This window comes from Podarcis bocagei, assembly GCF_964188305.1.
Source record: "Podarcis bocagei genome assembly, chromosome: 8".
Lineage (NCBI taxonomy): Eukaryota > Metazoa > Chordata > Lepidosauria > Squamata > Lacertidae > Podarcis > Podarcis bocagei.
In genome coordinates this window covers 54,934,477-54,951,892 of record NC_138133.1, presented here as the reverse complement: position 1 = coordinate 54,951,892, position 17,416 = coordinate 54,934,477, and the positions used below count along the sequence as shown (strand labels likewise).

The 17,416-nt window shown below is 41.1% G+C and overlaps 1 protein-coding gene across 4 annotated transcripts; it reads right to left on the bottom strand.

The window, feature by feature from the left end:
• Positions 1-1,812: 1,812 nt before the first annotated feature.
• UBXN2B (UBX domain protein 2B) lies at positions 1,813-16,948 on the bottom strand. Of its 4 annotated transcripts, XM_081204924.1 has the most exons (10): positions 16,381-16,457; positions 16,297-16,341; positions 14,039-14,142; positions 13,428-13,478; positions 10,860-11,025; positions 9,162-9,248; positions 7,498-7,607; positions 5,618-5,755; positions 3,073-3,234; positions 1,813-2,903 (listed from the first exon to the last, which is right to left on the bottom strand). In XM_081204924.1, the coding sequence occupies exons 3-10, from the start codon at positions 14,110-14,112 to the stop codon at positions 2,741-2,743; spliced, it is 951 nt and encodes a 316-aa protein (XP_081061050.1). In that variant the 5' UTR covers positions 14,113-14,142; positions 16,297-16,341; positions 16,381-16,457; the 3' UTR covers positions 1,813-2,740. The 4 variants fall into 4 exon arrangements, with proteins under 4 accessions (XP_081061050.1, XP_081061047.1, XP_081061049.1 ...); XM_081204921.1 differs by lacking the exons at positions 16,297-16,341; positions 16,381-16,457 and adding an exon at positions 16,548-16,948; XM_081204923.1 differs by lacking the exons at positions 16,297-16,341; positions 16,381-16,457 and adding an exon at positions 16,619-16,945.
• Between the last annotated feature and the right edge of the window lie 468 nt (positions 16,949-17,416).

Below are 17,416 nucleotides of genomic sequence, written 5' to 3'. Positions count from 1 at the left end.
AAATATTAAAATGCCTCATTAAAATGCCTCATCGCAGGAGAAGGAAAAGAAAAAAGAAAGAGAGGGAGGGAATCAAATTGGCTCCAAGCCAAAGGCCAGGCGGAACAACTCTGTCTTACAGGCCCTGCGGAAAGAAATCAGATCCTACAGGGCCCTGGTCTCATGAGGCAGAGAGTTCCACCAGGCCGGAGCCAGAGTTGAAAAGGCCCTGGCTCTGGTTGAAGCTAATCTAACTTCCTTAGGGCCTGGGACCACTAGGGTGTTGCTATTTATGGACCTTGAGGCTCTCTGTGGGAGAAATGCTTTAAGGCATATGAGGTAAAGTTCCCTTTTGGTAAGCGAGAAAGGTAGGAAGTTAGGCCTCAAGGGTTATTTCAAGGTAAGGACTTCTTGAGAAGCTTGCTGGCTGCTAAACCAAGAAGACCACACTTATTTTTATTTAAACAAAATGAATACATTAATAAAATATCTAGTGAGTGACTTAGAAAAACAGATTTTGTTTTGGTTAATGTAAAGCAAAAACTTTACTTTACCTGCACTGTCCTCCATCTCCAGCCTTCACCACACAGCTTGGCTTGTAGTAGAAATGAAATGTTAAAGGTGCTTCTGTCCTGTCTGCTTTTACCTGTTTGCATCCCTTTACAAAAGCTTCTTTCTCCTAACCTGCCTTTGAGTGGAGACGAAAATTTAAAGGGAAAGTTAAAGGGACTATTCTCCAGTATGACTGGTTTTCACCGCTTTACTGTTTGAAAAGTTAACGAGCTTGTTGCTAACATTTTACAGGCCATGCCTACTCAAGTTAGCATGGGGCTTTAAAAAAATGTTTTAACATACCCCAATTGAAACAGACACTTTGTTAGTTAAGGAATCCCACCCAAATTTATCTTCAGTTCCACCTCACAAGCAGCCATTTGAAATCATTGCTTTCTTTTCCTCTCAATCACATTACAGCACAAGCCTATAAGTGTCTGCACCTGGGCTGTATTCTAAGTACCTCAGAAAGCCCCAAGGCTGGAATTTGAATTGCAAAAGGGAGAGGTGGTGGTTCTACCCACTTTAGAAGCACCAGTAGGCTGAGGATGGGCAGAAGAGGGAGTAAAATAGATCTTACTTGGTGATGTTAGGAGCAGCAGCAGCAGCACAATGCCTCAGACCTCTACACACACACTCACACAATATTGTCCTACCCTTGTGTCAGGTCCTGGGGCATGGAATCTTGGGCATGTACCTAGTTCATCTGAATGGTAACACTTGGGTTACACTCAAGCACCATTGTCTTCAAAAAGTTAACTTAAAACCCATTAGCTGTCTTGTGGTTCCACTTACCTGTTCCTCAGATTCAAAGCAGGCACATACTCAGACACAGGCACATTTCCACTTTTTTTTTTAAGAAAATGAAATATAAAAAACATGTAGAAGCCATATAGTTAAAACATTCTTTTTATTGATTACCACAGGAGAATTTGCAATTGGTTCAATCATGCAGACATTAGATTTACAAAATCTTTCCCCAAGTTCTACTAAACCTTTTCAAATATTTGTTTGAAATGTTTGTAACTCTGAAATGTGTGTGTGTGTGTGTGTGTGTGTGTGTGTGTGTGTATATATATATATATATATATACACACACACATACACATGTGTGAATTTCAAGGGAAAAAACATGGTTGACCAACACAAAATTAGTCAGAAAAAATATTTATAGTTAAAAAAACCCCACACACCAATTTTGACGTAAGACACACTTCTCTTCATGTATCCCCCTTCTTCATTTTTGCTTTGAAAAACAGCAACAAGCTATACTGGAAGTGCCATCATTCAAATAATACTGAGCATGAGATATATAGCTAAAGGTTCTCTAAAAAGACTACTTTTCTAAAAAGAGTCTCAGGATTCAAATTAAGCCAACTATTAACAATCTGTATAGAAATGATATCGGTCTAATTGTCTTTATGTTAAAACTTTAAGTTACTTTAAGCAACATATTGGCCAGATATTTGAATACGATAAGGTGCAAATTGGACTTCTATTTAAGCAGAGACAGTGGTGTCCCACCATATATTGTTGAATTCCCAGACATAAGAGCTGCGCAACAGGCCAAATATCTCACTAGCACTAGATTAAAGAATGTGTTTATATTATGCTAGATATGTGGAAGACAACCTATATAACAGAATATTTCCAATATTTCATACGATGGGGCATACACATATCTCAGCTGATAAAATAGTGCAATCCTGTTAGTGTCTATTCAGAGGAAAATCCCAATGAGATTAATGAGCTTACTCTCAAATAAAGGAGCATAGGATTGGAACCCTAAATTCTTAATGGCTGTTAGCTGATGCAGCATAAAATTCTTCCACAGTTCAAGTCTTACCAGAAAAGAGGCCCTTTCTCTTTCTACAAAAATGGCTTCTGCACCCTTATAAATTACCCCCAACCCTCACCTCACCCCCACCCAATAAAAGAAGTACTTGAATTCACACCAGTTTATACAGGCTGTTTTGAAAGAATACAAAAATCAATTAATATTTATTAGCATATCTCTGAATTCCAATTCAGACGAATTATCGCTGGAAGACAGAACAGCACTAAATGCCAATTGATCCATTAAAGTGGGAAACGGCTAGTTTCTCTCTGTCATTCCCCCCCCCCCCCTTCCTCCTTGGAAGCATTTTTGAGGAACAATATGCAACATTATCCATTCACGGAAGCGATATTGCACTGAAAGGCTCAAGATTTACTTTAGTTGCTGAAGAATCACCGTGTTCAGAATATCTGATTCTTGTAGTGTCAGGCTTTCATCTGTAAGCTCTTTGTGTGGAAATGTAGTCAGAAGCACAAAGTCAGTGGTGGCAAACAAAGGGCGAGACTGGATAATAAAGTTCCGAATATCTATAATCCTATTGACAAAAGTATAACAATGTATATTTTAGTCTTTGGATCAATACAATATGCTCTGCACTTTAAAAACAAACCACTCATCAGCTCAGAATACTGGCAATAACCTTCAGATGACAAGTTATGATAATCTGGAACTAAGATCCAATATTTCAGTACAGTTAAGCTTACCTATGGGTATGATTAAATCTTTGTATTAAACGACTTCCATCTGCTAGCCTAATCTGAATCTTAGTTGTTGGCACAGCGTCATCGATCAGAACCACAGCATCAAGGAAGGATTTTTCTTCTTCCTCTGGGGAAGATGGTGTACTGACAATCTCAGGCGTAAGGCTAAAATTAAGAAACAAGTGAAACAGCTGAAAGACAGCTGAAATGTTAAAGACTTTATCTACAAGCCAACCAGTACCACTGAAGTCAATGGGGCTTACTTGCAAATGAATGTGTCTACAAACAGAGTGCAAGGGTGCCTTCTAAAAATGCTCTCTTGCCTTCCTCAGTACCTCATACAATTCAACGAAACATAATTCGTTAAATTTTGTGCTTTTGTATTTGTTTAATACAAAGAAAAGGATTTGAACTGGATGTTAAAAACATTTCAGTCGCTTAAGGGACTGGTTATAAGTAAATCTACACTCACAAAAAATAAAATAGAATAAGAACATACATAACTGTCTTGTTATGCCAAGTCAGACCACTGGTCCGTCTAGCTCAGTACTGTGTACACTGATATACAGCTGCTTTCTAGGGTTTCAAACCAGTAGCCTTTGCCAGCAGTACCCTGAGATGCTGAATCAGGGATGTCCTGGATGCAAAGCAGATGCTCTACCACCAGACCCATAGCTAGGTGATCTTGCGCCCCATCCAAATTGTGCCCCCAGCCATGGACAAATTAGCTCTTCTTTGCACCTCTCCACACTTCTAACATTGCATTTTGTAATTAAGCACAGTGTCAATTATTGTATAATATGTCAGAAAGCAGTAAGAAATCTCAACACTGACAGAATGCAGTCAAAGAGAACATAGTGCTATTGCATATTCTGGACCAGTATATGTAAACTTCCAACAGCCATAAAAAGATGTTCAGACATGCCCTTCTGCAAACAGAAAAAAAGGCTCTGTCTGTTAATGGAAGAACTACCATTCCAGCAGAGGGAAGGCAATTTTCATCAATTCCCTCTTCAGCTCCAAGAACTACAGTAGTACCTTGGGTTACAAACACCTCGGGTTACAAACACTTTGGGTTACAAACTCCGCTAACCTGGAAGTAGTACCTCAGGTTAAAAACTTTGCCCCAGGTTGAGAACAGAAATCATGCAGTGGTGGCGCGGCGGCAGTGTGAGACCCCATTAGCTAAAGTGGTACCTCAGGTTAAAAACAGTTTCAGGTTAAGTACGGACCTCCGGAATGAATTAAGTTCGTAACCTGACGTACCACTATACTTACAACATAGTTCCAGAGGGTCCCCCAATCCTCTGGAACAGTTTTTCAAGAGGAAGAAGAAATTGACAAAATAAATTCCTAGTCCCTTTCCTCCAGCAGAGTGTCCTTGAAGCAGAACTCTGCTCCAGGGAAATCTAGATCCAACCCAACATCCATAACTTGCCAGCCTTCAATAATAAAGGAAAAACAGCAGAGCAATTGAAATGTATTTCACTTAGCAATACCAGGCATATAATTACCATTAGCTTGGAGGAAAAAAGCTCCAAATGAGGAACAGCCCAATCTTATGCATGTTTACTCAGTCCCACTGAGCATCCTTAGTCTAATTGCTTTTGTAGAGTAACCAAACTCAAATGCTAAGATTAACTTAAAAGATTAAAACAAACTGTTGGAATGGGGTGGCAAGTGAGAAGCATATAGTCTGCATAGCATGCAGAAGACCTATAGCAGGGGTGGGGCAGCTGCAGCCTGTAGGCCAGATGTGGCTAGCAGGGCCTATACTTTCATCCTGCCTCCCCTTCCACTCAGCAATGGGTGTTTGTTGGGTGGGGGGAGACTTTTGTGAGGAGACACAATGAGGAGAGAGTTAAGCCACCCCTCCTCCCAACATGGCAGTTAGGCTAAATAATAATAATAATAATAATAATAATAATAATAATAATAATAATAGGTTTCATAGCTGCCAGTGGAAGCTATTTTTCCAGTCTAATTGCTGCATGGGGTAACAAGAGGTGAGAAGGAGGATGTAGTTGGGGAAGAGAGACACAGATAAAAGAGGGGCAAAAGAAAATGGAATGAATGCATGTCAGACATGGGTCTGCATGAGCAAGAGGGAAATACAGTCAAACCTTGGTTGTCAAACGTAATCCATTCCGGAAGCCCGTTCGGCTTCCGAAAGGTTTGACAACTGAGGCACGGCTTCTGATTGGCTGCAGGAGCTTCCTGAACTCAAGAGGAAGCCCCGTCGGACGTTCAGCTTATGAAAAACGGTCAAAAACCAGAACTCTTACTTCTGGGTTTTCGGCGTTCGGGAGCCGAAACGTTCCAAAAGGGAGGAGTATGGGAACTGAGGTTTGACTGTAGCTCTGAGCCCTGTTCACTACTGGTATAAAGTCCCCAATAGATTTCTGAGTTAATGTGGTTTTCAGCAGCGGGGTGGGGAAGATAATAGAATGGCCTTTGGTATTTTATATTCCAATCATCAACTATATCAATGGCAAGAATACAAGATAATTGTATTTTTATAAACCAAGGATTTAGAAAAAAAATTAACCTTCCAAGTTTCTGGCCTTCTCCACTGAAAGCTTTGAATCTCAATCTAGGCCTTACATATTCCTGCTCCTGGTGGTCTTCCATATCCAGATTAACTTGGCCTCCATGCACCAAACGTTGAAGTTCTGCAGGAATCTCTCTTAACAGCAGAAACAAAAGGGGAAATATCCAATTTAAGCAGTTTTATTGATTTATGCAAGAGCATAAAGAACAAGTGATGAAACTGAAAAGTATTCAATTTTGTCTGGATCACGTCATTAAAATATGAAATAATGATAACAACAATAGTTCAGATCCACTATCCTCTAGTCTTCTCTGTTATCAGCACATACATTCCACAATGCAGATAAAATGGCTTGTTTAAGATATAATCCTATACACGCTTACCACAGAATAAGAACCAAAGAGACTTAATTTCAGTAGACATGTATAGTATTGTGCTGTTAATCAGGCATACATAAGAAATGCTACAGGCAAAATTATGGTCAGGAAGGGGCGGGGGGAGAAAGGCAAAATTATATGTACTTCACTTGCTACATGTTGAAGCCGCAGACTGAAAATAAAAGACTGTCTAGAAGAGTCATCACCATGTTACAGGGCTGGGTATTCATATCCTATTCAGTGGTTGAGGATGATATAGCCCCTAGTAACAGAATATCCTTTTTGGTACATTTTTAATACAAAAAGTCCTCTATCAAAACCAACCCTTTCCATAAAGCAACATATATAATAAACAAGCTTCCTCACATGTCATTTATGGGATATATAGACTTCTCTAGTAATTGTGATCTATTTCCTTGATCTAGAAACAGCTGTTTTTGGTGCCAGCTTGTTGCAAATTACCATCCCTTCCCTAAATATTTATCCTTTCCTTATCAAAATGGTCTATTGCAGCCTACATTTTATCATAAGTTAGAACCGTTCTCTTGACGATAACTGGACCAGTGCTCCAAATGCTAAACCCTCTGATCCTGAGACCAATCTCTCACTTTTAAAAAAACAACTCTTCTTCAAGCAGTTCAGCTGGAGATTTGGGGAGAGAATTGCTCCCAGTTCAAGATGTAAACAGCCAAACAGAAACACTTCACCAGAAGAGCTGGTTGTGCCAATACCTCTACGGGGTGAGGACACCATGTTGCCTTCCTCAGACTCAGTTCAGAAGACCTAGTGCAGGAATGGGGAACGTTTTACAGCTTCATTGCCTCATGGGCAACCTTGAAGGAGCTGCATCCCAGTTGTGGGTGAGGCTGGAAAAAACAGATGCGGCTCTCACCTTTGTAGAGTAGGCTATATTGCAGCTAAGAGGCTTATCTCTTTATCCAGGTAAGCAGGATGCATTATCATAGCTTAAGGCCACATTTCAACCAGGAGAAAGTACTTGAGGACGGCTAGGAATGGGGCTGGTATGGGACACGGCCTGGTGATGGAGACAGAGGCCTGGAGGGCCACGTTCAGCCCCTGGGCTTGAGGTTTCCCAACCTCTGCCCTAGTGGACCCACAGCCTCCTACGCTCCATCAGAGTCAATTACTACTACAGCAAAGATGCTCCTCTCTTCAAAGGCAGACAAAATAGAAGCTGCAGCTCTATTTGAGACTTGGTTGCTGAAACAATATCTGAGCTCAGGTCTTATGATCTAGCCTGATTCCTGCATGGATCTGTCTAGGGTACCACTGAAGCCTTACCTAGGTACTGCTAAGGCCATCACTTAAAACAGAAGACCTTGTGGAAAAGGGAGTATTCCAAACCAAGCAGCATCTCTTTAATTGACCCTAGGACTTCTACTTAGCTACTGAGGCTTTTTGGATTTCCTCTCCAGCTGCAGTTTCTTCCACTGCACAGGAAGCAATGTGTTCCTATAGCCACAAATACCGTAAACTTACCCTCTTTTAACAGACTCAAGAAACTCTGCATTCACTGGATCCGTGTATGATCTCAGCTCTCCATCATCTAAACTAAAACCGTTCCTCCACAGTTTAAGTAAAATTTGAACCTATGAATAAATCAGATGTACTTTGAAAATGTAAAAAAGTAACACCAGATGTTTGATCATTATATTCACCTTGGTTTGTTTTCCAGTATTACAATACTAAACATTCTATTCAGCTATACAGTCATACCTCGAGTTGAACGTGTTCGAGTTGCGCTCCGCGGCAACCCGGAAGTAACGGAGTGCATTACTTCCGGGTTTCGTCGCTCGCGCATGCGCAGACGCTCAAAATGACGTCGCACGCATGCACAGAAGCGGCGAAATGAGACCCACGCACACGCAGACGTGCCGTCGCATCATGCATTCCGTTCGGGATGCGAACGGGGCTCCGGAACGGATCCTTTTGCATCCCAAATTACCACTGTAATAATAATAATATTGTTGGGCGGCTTCCAACAAAATATTAAAATATAATAGTCCATCAAACACTAAAAGCTTCCCTAAACAGGGCTGCCTTCAAAGAGTAGACCCATTAAAAGTAATGGACCCAAGTGAGTTATGTCCATTAATTTCAATGCATCTACTATGCGTACTATGTGTAGAACTAACATTGGGTACAACCCACAGTTTAAAAGGAATTTGCCTATGAATTTATGCCATCAGAATGTAATCAAAGACACATTAGCTCCAACTCAGTGTCCAGAAGAGCTCTGCTGTGCCTCTGTAGCTCTTTATGAGAAAGGACTGCCTCACTCTCTTCACTGCGTGGGAATTCTCACACATGAATTCACACTGCCCTTGTGGAACACTAACCAACAAGGACGGCAATGGGATGGTATTTGCTAGTGCCAACCATGATGTGGTCAGGCAACACATGGTAATGTATTCTATTGTTCATTCAGAAGAAACCACAAATACGGCATGCTGTCTAGTTAGAGCATGGGGAGGCAAACTAAGGCTCGGGGGCCAGATCCGGCCCAATCACCTTCTAAATCCGACCCACGGATGGTTCGGGAATGGGCGTGTTTTTACATGAGTAGAATGTATCCTTTTATTTAAAATGCATCTCTGGGTTATTTGTGGGGCACAGGAATTCGTTCATCTCTCCCCCCCCCCCCAATATAGTCCGGCCCCCCACAAGGTCTGAGGGACAGTGGACCGGCCCCCTGCTAAAAAAGTTTGCTGACCCCTGAGTTAGAGGTTATCACTTTGTATCTTTCACTTCATATACATTGGCTTAAGGATTAAGATCTTATATTTTGGACATATCACTTAAAGTGAAGCTTTTATTCAAATAGGAGCTCTGATCAATAAGAGAAGCACCTTGATTCCTTTCCCCTAACTCGCTCTAAAACTCACTCTGAGTCCTTAGTACAGAAATAATTACATTCCCTTTAAAATATTTGTTTTTGCATCACTGGAGTTAAAAAAATTATTATTGTCAAATGTAACTTATGGTTCTATAAAATTATCTAGGTATATATTGATGATATAAGGAACAAGCTATCAGGAATTTCTCTTGCAGTTGGGTATGTCATATGTTACGCACACAGGGTTCCTAAAGTTAATTATCTCTTGCATGTAACAGGAAATTATGTTCATCGTATTTATACTTACATCTTGTCCAAACTGATTTTCTCCATAGATATATTCAGAGCGCTTCATAGTTGACTTCCCCAATCTGTATCCACCACCGGAAAATGACTAATAAAATATTTAAAATACAGGTCTGAGTTACAGAGCTGCAGTAACTACTTGAATTTATTTTAAACCAACTGACTACTAGTAATATTAACAGATCACTGTTTAGTTAAGTAAATACTTTGTAAAAAATGCACCCTGCAGCTTAGAAAGAAAGTCTTCACAGGGGGGAAGATTTGGCAAAAGTCAGTGACAACTGGTTTAATCACACAATTAAGTAATAAGCAACTCAAAACAATATTTTTATAGATAGTGACACTCTTCTCTTCTGGTGAGCAGAAAGTAATTTCCTATAGTACACAGAAAAACTCAAGCATGCCAAATGATGTTGTTTTGATCAACTAGTAAAACAGGATCTGAAAGCATAGTTTGAAGTTGGATTGCAAAGTATGCTCTGGCATGATGCTCAAATTGAAAAGCAAACCAGTGTCCCAGCTGTCAACTCCACCTCCAGAAGTTCCTGTTCCACAGAGATAGGAGTAGATTTAATAAGTGCTAAGCAGACAGAAAACAAAAAGCAGTCAAGCAGCTCTAAACTATGGCTTGTTTGTTGGGTATCTGGAAATTAATAAATCATAGAATAGCAGAATTGGAAGGGGCCCTGAGGATCATCTAGTCCAACACTGCTGCAATGCAGTAGATGGCCCGTAGGAGGAATCAAATCCACAACCTGGTTTGAGTTCTAAATAATGGTTAGCATATAGTATGGGCTGGTGCAATGGCTCAAGTCAGGCAAAGTATGAAAAGTAGTTGTCAGGGACATGTGCCAGCACACACTGTTTGAACATGAACCTGGGGGTGGTCACCATCTACTACATCCGGTGGCTTTCATTTTGTTCAATGTAATGAAATGGCTAGTAGTTGCTAAGGAGATATTTACCATATCATGTGGACTAGTTTAGACTTTGTGTTCAATTGTAGGCAGTGTTTCCATACTATTTTCATACAAAAGATACTGGAGCCGCACCTTTTCTTTTCACATGACCCTCTCTCATAACCTCCCAACCTGGGACACTAGCATCTAGCATTAGGTAAAGGTAAAGGGACCCCTGACCATTAGGTCCAGTCGTGGCCGACTCTGGGGTTGCGGCACTCATCTCGTTTTATTGGCCAAAGAAGCCGGCGTACAGCTTCCGGGTCATGTGGCCAGCATGACTAAGCCACTTCTGGCGAACCAGAGCAGCACACAGAAACGCCGTTTACCTTCCCGCCGGAGCGGTACCTATTTATGTACTTGCACTTTGACGTGCTTTCGAACTGCTAGGTTGGCAGGAGCAGGGACTGAGCAATGGGAGCTCACCCCGCCACAGGGATTTGAACCACCGACTTTCTGATCAGCAAGCCCTAGGCTATGTGGTTTAACCCACAGCGCCACCCATCTAGCGTTAATTGCTGTAAATTCCTGTCTGGCAGAAAAGTGGTTTAAAGCAGGCAAATATTATGAATTGGAGTACACTTTACCCGCTGCCTCTTTAAATTCAGCTCACGTTTTGTAATGAAAGTAATCAAAAGTAATTTTTAAAAAGGAAACAAGTGCTATACTTGTTAAATAAAAGCACTTTTGCATTAAAACAATTGTGCTTTACCCATAAAAAAATGATTGCATGTACTTACTTTAGCTTTATGACAATCCCCCGATGCTCTTGATACTTCATCTAACGGGACTGCCCCATGTTCTTTTGCTTCTTTGAAAAGTTCAGCGACAATTTTACTGGATGCTATATTATTGGATGAGGCAACAACACTGAGCCCTCTGTATTCTGAATCACCTGAATAAAAACTTTTTTAAAAAAGAAAGAAAGAAAGCAAACAGCATTTGTTGGTCATAAGTATTAAGAAATTTTCAAACAGAAGTCCATTAGTTTGTGCAGTGCCAGAAACAGCACTCTGTTTCAGAAGGGAAAGTGGCTTGGGCTGTCCCACCCTGCTTTCGACTGTAAGCTCTCTAAGTCAGGAACTTCCTTTGGAAGAAAGGGCAAGATAGACATTTAATAACTTCAACAAGTAAATATAGTTTTAAATTTAGAAATTAAGTTTTTATTTTTACGTACAATATCTAATCCCTAAAGCTCTTTAATGCCTTATATTTGAATTATTTTTACTTCATGCTGGAATCAATATTTTTGGAAGAACCTTACCAGGTAATGTTAGGAAAAAAATATTATTCTGGTTAATATCTTCATTTTAAGAAAAGCCACCCTCCCATACTATTTAATTTCCTGACTATTTCATATTCTGATTAGAACCACATTACTTCTTATGTGCTGTTAAAAGATTGAGAGAGTTTTGACACAGTCAGGAACTCCAAATTTATCTGTACTTCTTTAAGATGTCCAGATATTCATAAAAATAATAGGGTGCATTCAATATGCCTTTGAATCTGAGTTGCTGGGGACAACAAATGGGAGAGGGCTATTGCGTGTTCTACTTCTGGGATTCTAACAGGCATCTGCCTGGCCACTGTGGAAACAGAATGCTGCACTGGATACATTTTTGCTGTGATTCAGCAGGACTACTCTTAAGTTCTCACACAACCCTGATGCAAATAGAAGGGAGTTTCACACAAGGGAATTCCCTGAACCCCATCCGTCCTTAAAGTTTTCTGAAGACCAGAAGATCCTCAGCAACACTAAGTGATTGGGCACAGGTTGCTGCTGAAGAACTGGAGAAATCTGACAGCATGCAAAAATCACGACTGGGTGTTTGCACCTGTGTCAGGTTCCAAGATGCAATTGAGATATCATTTATGGCCCACAGACATGCCCTTGAAAAAACTTCCCCAGGGACGAAGAGACGAAAACCACACAAAAACAAAACACTGAAGAAAGGTGAAAAAATAGATTAATTATTTCATATTTTGATTTTATACCTTCAACATGTAAGATGTGCATCTTATATTGGATGTTGGTTTACGGAAGCATATTTTAGAAATAAAGACTGAGTGTATAACCTATTCTACCTGCTGCCTTATGGGGCATCTTCAGAGGAAGAACAGGCTAAGGAGTAAACTCTAAAAAAAATTGGAATGGAGTTCCTAAGACAGTTGGATGGCATCTTGTATGCTTCCTTCTAGCAACCCCTGCAGCCAAGCTGGTGCCAAATGTAATGCTTTCCTTTCCTTTGGACCACATTAGTGAGGCTGAGAGGGAGGCCTTGCTGTCTGGGCAGCCCTGGCTCTCCATGCACACTGCCCAGGCTTGCTAACTCAGCAAAAACAATGCAAGAGGCAGCAGTTACAAGTTACCAGTCTCTGCAGCCACAGCGGGCGCTGCGATTCTCCAGTGATTTGATTTCACCCCTGAACGAGAACTCCATTGTCTTTCAACACAGACAGATGCCAACAACCCCATATCGTGTCACTATTTCCTACTAACGAAAAAGCATCATTGTTTAGAATCAAAGGAGTTGGAAGGGTGTCTTGCAGGGCACCCAGTCAAACTTAAGAGTAACAACTCCATGATGAAAGGTTACAGCATTTGGGACTTTTGTTTTGTTTTCAAGAAAAATAGTCAAATAAGCCGGGAGTGGGTGGGCATAAAATTGTGCATGATTTATGAAAACTCAGCCATTCAATGAAGCTGAATGCTGGAAGACTCAGGATAGACAAAAGACAGTACTTTTTCCACACAGCACAGTTAAACTGTGGAATTCACTCAAACAAGAGGTAGTGATGGCTGCCAACTTAGATGACTTTAGAAGAGGATTAGACTAATTTGTGGAGGCCCTCAAAGCCATTATACCTCCACTGTCTCTTCTCATGTTAGCTTATGATATTAACCCCATGTTCAACGTGAGAGGATCCGCAACAATTGAGGATGACAACTACAGTGGTACCTCGGGTTAAGTACTTAATTCGTTACGGAGGTCCGTACTTAACCTGAAACTGTTCTTAACCTGAAGCACCACTTTAGCTAATGGGGCCTCCCACTGCTGCCGCGCCACTGGAGCACGATTTCTGTACTCATCCTGAAGCAAAGTTCTTAACCTGAAGCACTATTTCTGGGTTAGCGGAGTCTGTAACCTGAAGCATATGTAACCCGAGGTACCACTGTATTATTACCGCTGGGGATGATGACAACAATAATAAAAAGACAAGAAAAGTTCAAGGGGGAAAGGAACATAAAAACTTAAACACACTATTTATGAATATTATAAATCAATTAAATGCTTATTTTATGGTACCTTTTGTTATCCTTGTCATCACTCATACTTCTTTCTGGTTTTCGCAAGCTTCTGAAGAAGTCAGCCAAGAAATATTCATTTAAACTTCCATTAATTTTACACCACCAATCTTAATTTTTTTTATATTGAAAATAAATTTGTGATATCCAACCTCTGTAGAGTTCATAGGTTGTGACAGTCAAATCTAAGTTAGAAGACTCTTGTTATAATAAAGGAATAGCATGCAAATGCTGTACGAGAACCAGTCTACAACAAATTTTATATTATAATCACCTTGCCCTAGTGCTGCTCATCAACTTTCATGCATTTCAGTAGAGCTTATGTAGAAGGTTCTCCATGGCCCTTTGGTTCCCTGATGAAAGACAGCAACTCACACTGCAATCCAATGCACATTTTCTTGGAAGAAAGTACCACTGTGCACAATGGAGTTTACTCCAATACAAGTGTACATAGGATTGCGTCTTCAGGGATTTAGGAAGAGACTCCTTTACATTTTTAAAATGCTTGCTTAATATTTGCATTTTTGAAATGCACACTTATAGGAAATTTGTTCACAGTTAATTTGAACTGTTTGACAGTGTCATATAAAAATAATAAAAGCCCTTATTTACCTTTGCACTGGTAATCTCGGATGACTGCTTACTGTAGCTGTTGGTTTCTCAGAATGAGACGGTTGTCTTTTCATTTCATCTTCATACAATCCAGCCAATGCCAGCTATACCAAACACCAGATGCTTTAGTCAATGTCTACAGACCCAAAAAACTAACTACATGTATTCTACATGTAGTTCTCTTTTAAAAGAGAGGTGACTAATTCATACCGGTCAAATATGCAGATCACTGGGCAGGCATGGTTATGAGAACTATTTTTTAAAAAATAACCTTTTTCCCCAATCACATGCTGAAAGAACAGCTGTTTGCCAAGTAAAAATTACTAATGTCACAAAAGAGCAACACTTGATAGCACAACAATTAATAACATTTCTTCATGACAGCTATAAATCCTTTCCTTATATGACTGAACATGATTTTACTTTCAGAATAAAACAGTATAGTAAGGATAATGTAATAAGTGAACAAGAAGCATGTGCTTAGACACAATGATCTAGCTCACATACAGTGGTGCCTCGCAAGACGAAAAGAATCTGTTCTGTGATTCTCTTTGTCTAGCGGTTTTTTCGTCTTGCGAAGCAAGCCCATTGAAGGATTAGCGGATTAGCGCTATTAGCGGCTTATCTGCTGATCGGATCAGCTGATAAGCGGCTTAGCAGCTTAGAAAAAGGGGGGGGAGGGAAAAAAAACAGCAGGAACTCGCAAGACATTGTCGTCTTGCGAAACAAGCCCATAGGAAATTCGTTTTGCGAAGCACCTCCAAAACAGAAAACTCTTTCGTCTAGCGAGTTTTCCGTCTTGCGGGGCACCACTGTATTACATAAAACCATTTTTAATTTAATATAAATGAAAGAGAAGCATGTTGGTGCATGGTGCTTCTTCTAACTCCAGCTGACCACAAGTGTGCCGCTGTCTAACGTTGGGCTTATGGTTTGTTTTCAGCATAGTTTGTTTTAAACTATGGTTTAACATGACAAGCAAATTAGGCCAACTTCTACTGACTTCTAGACCAGGAACTGGGGACTACAGCTCTCATCTTCCATGACCATTGGCTATGCTGGGTGGGGCCAATGGTCCAACAATATCTGAGGGCCACAGGTTTCATTTCTTGCTGTAGACACAGTGGAAGTTAATGATATGTCTAAGCAATTATTACAGAATATATACTGAAGTCCAAGCAAGAGGCAGAAATATTATGAGCTTTGTTATATAGAATCATAAAATTGTAGTTGGGAGAGACAACAAGGGTAATCTAGTCCAACCCCCTGCAATGCAGGAATCTTTCACCTAATGTGGGGCTCGAATCCACAACCCTGAGATTAAGAGTCTCATGCTCTACTGACTGAGCTATCTCAGCTCACGAACTAGGCAATTATCAAAATACTTTTTGATTTAAAGCCTATGAAGATTAACTTCATGATTATTAAAGTACACAGAGATGTCCATGCTGTATTTTTGCATGTGTATTTTTTGCCCTCTCTGTTGTTTTCAATGAATGGTGGATGTGGGTTTGCACTTGGCAAAGATGTGAGAGTAAAAAAGCTGCATGTAATTTACATAATAGATCTTATTAATATCAATTAAGTGGCCCAAAGAATAAGAAGCAAAATTTAAAGTAAATTATGCTATATGGTTTGTTTCTACACTGAAAACCTAAAGTATTATAGTTTAATTTTGTTTCCCTGAGTATTGATGTTTCACTGCAATGTATTTTTAAAATCTGGATTAGAAACAACATCATTTCTATGAAGAGGGCCAGATGCCATTTCAATGACAAGCTGCTTCAGGGCGAGGGCACAAAATTTAGGACAAGAACATGTTTTTCATAAACATTTTAATGCTCCATAGAATTGTGAAGCCACAAATAACATATCACAGTTTGAGACTTTAGATAAGAGATTCTGACATCAACAGGCAACTCTATATGGTTACTTTGATTTATTTCGGAAAATCGTTCCTGGTGTCTGACCTGGTGTGCAAAAAAAGCACACACAAACTTGAATCGCTGAGGCAAATATCTCCAGCCAAAACCATATGCACTCTCTTACCGGGAGCAAGCCCCACTGAGCTCAGCGACGCTTACTTTTGAAAAGGCATGCAGAGGAATGCACTGTCAGAGCAGTTTCCCCATGCCATTTCATTTCACTAGAGACTGATGAGGAAACGACATTTCCAGCTCTTAACCTATATTTAACAGTCCCCCCCCCCCCGGTACAACCCGTGTTTGGCAACACGGTGAGCTCGGCGGAGGTTTTACCTAAGGCAAGGCGTGTCGCCATCAGTTGCGAGGAAAAGAAGGTGCGGAGACAGCACACGGCGGCTGCCAAGAAATAATGCCTGCTTGCTATAAACTCTCCCAGAAAGCGACAGCTCCCAGCTTGCTCTCTTACACAACCCTGGCTGGCCATTCTGGAGCACCTCCACCCTCGGTTTACGAGGCGGAGCGACTCCCAGGAAGGGGAGGCGACACCGAGGGCTCTCTCGCCCGCCCCACTCCGCTCCCCGTACCTGCAGGTCCCTGACGGTAGGGGGCCGCCCGCTTCCACGGGGCCCTTTCTCCCGCCGCATCCCGCTCGTGCCGGGTCCCGTATCCTCGTCCTCCGCCTTCTCTTGCTGCTGCTGCTGCTCCTGCTCGGCGCTCGCCCCGCCGTCCGCCATCTTCAGCGGCCAAGAAGTCTCTCCCAGGAGCCCGAGCTCTGCTCTACGGAGAGGCTCGGGGAGCTGGGCGGGACCATGGAGGAGCACTTCCGGCAGCGCGTGTAGCTATGGCAACGAGATCTCAGGAGCTGGACCAATTCTTCGCGCGCCCCTCGCTAAGCCTCGAACTCTGGCCCCATGCCGTTCTGTGTGCGCACGCGCAGTCTGCGTTCGTTGCCCCGTCCCTCTCCATCGGGTCAGGTGGTGCCAGAAAAAAAAAAAAAGGGGAAGAAAGGGTGCAGCGGCCAATCTTGCTTCCGGTTAAGGGATAATGATATTTATTATTCTTTCGCATCTGCGAAACTGGCACTGCTGCAGGTGCCACAGAATATTCGTTCTGCACTTGTAAGAAATTGATCTTTTAGTGTGACGGCGCCCACGCTTTAGAACTCCCTTGACTATTGACGTGCGGCAGGTGCTCTCACTGTATTCGGTGCCTGCTGAAAAGATTTTTGTTTAGGCAAGTCTATTCAGACACACAGAATGTTGGCAGGTGCTATAAACTGGTTTTTAGCTGATCGTTGATTTTAATTAGTTTTGCAAATGTTTTATATTGTTATTTTTAACTGTTTTTATTGATAACTGCTGTTTTTTGTTTTTTTGTAAACTGCTATCATTTCTCTCCAATAAAATATCTTTCATCTACTGTATCTTTTTAAAACCCTTTTTACAGAGAAACG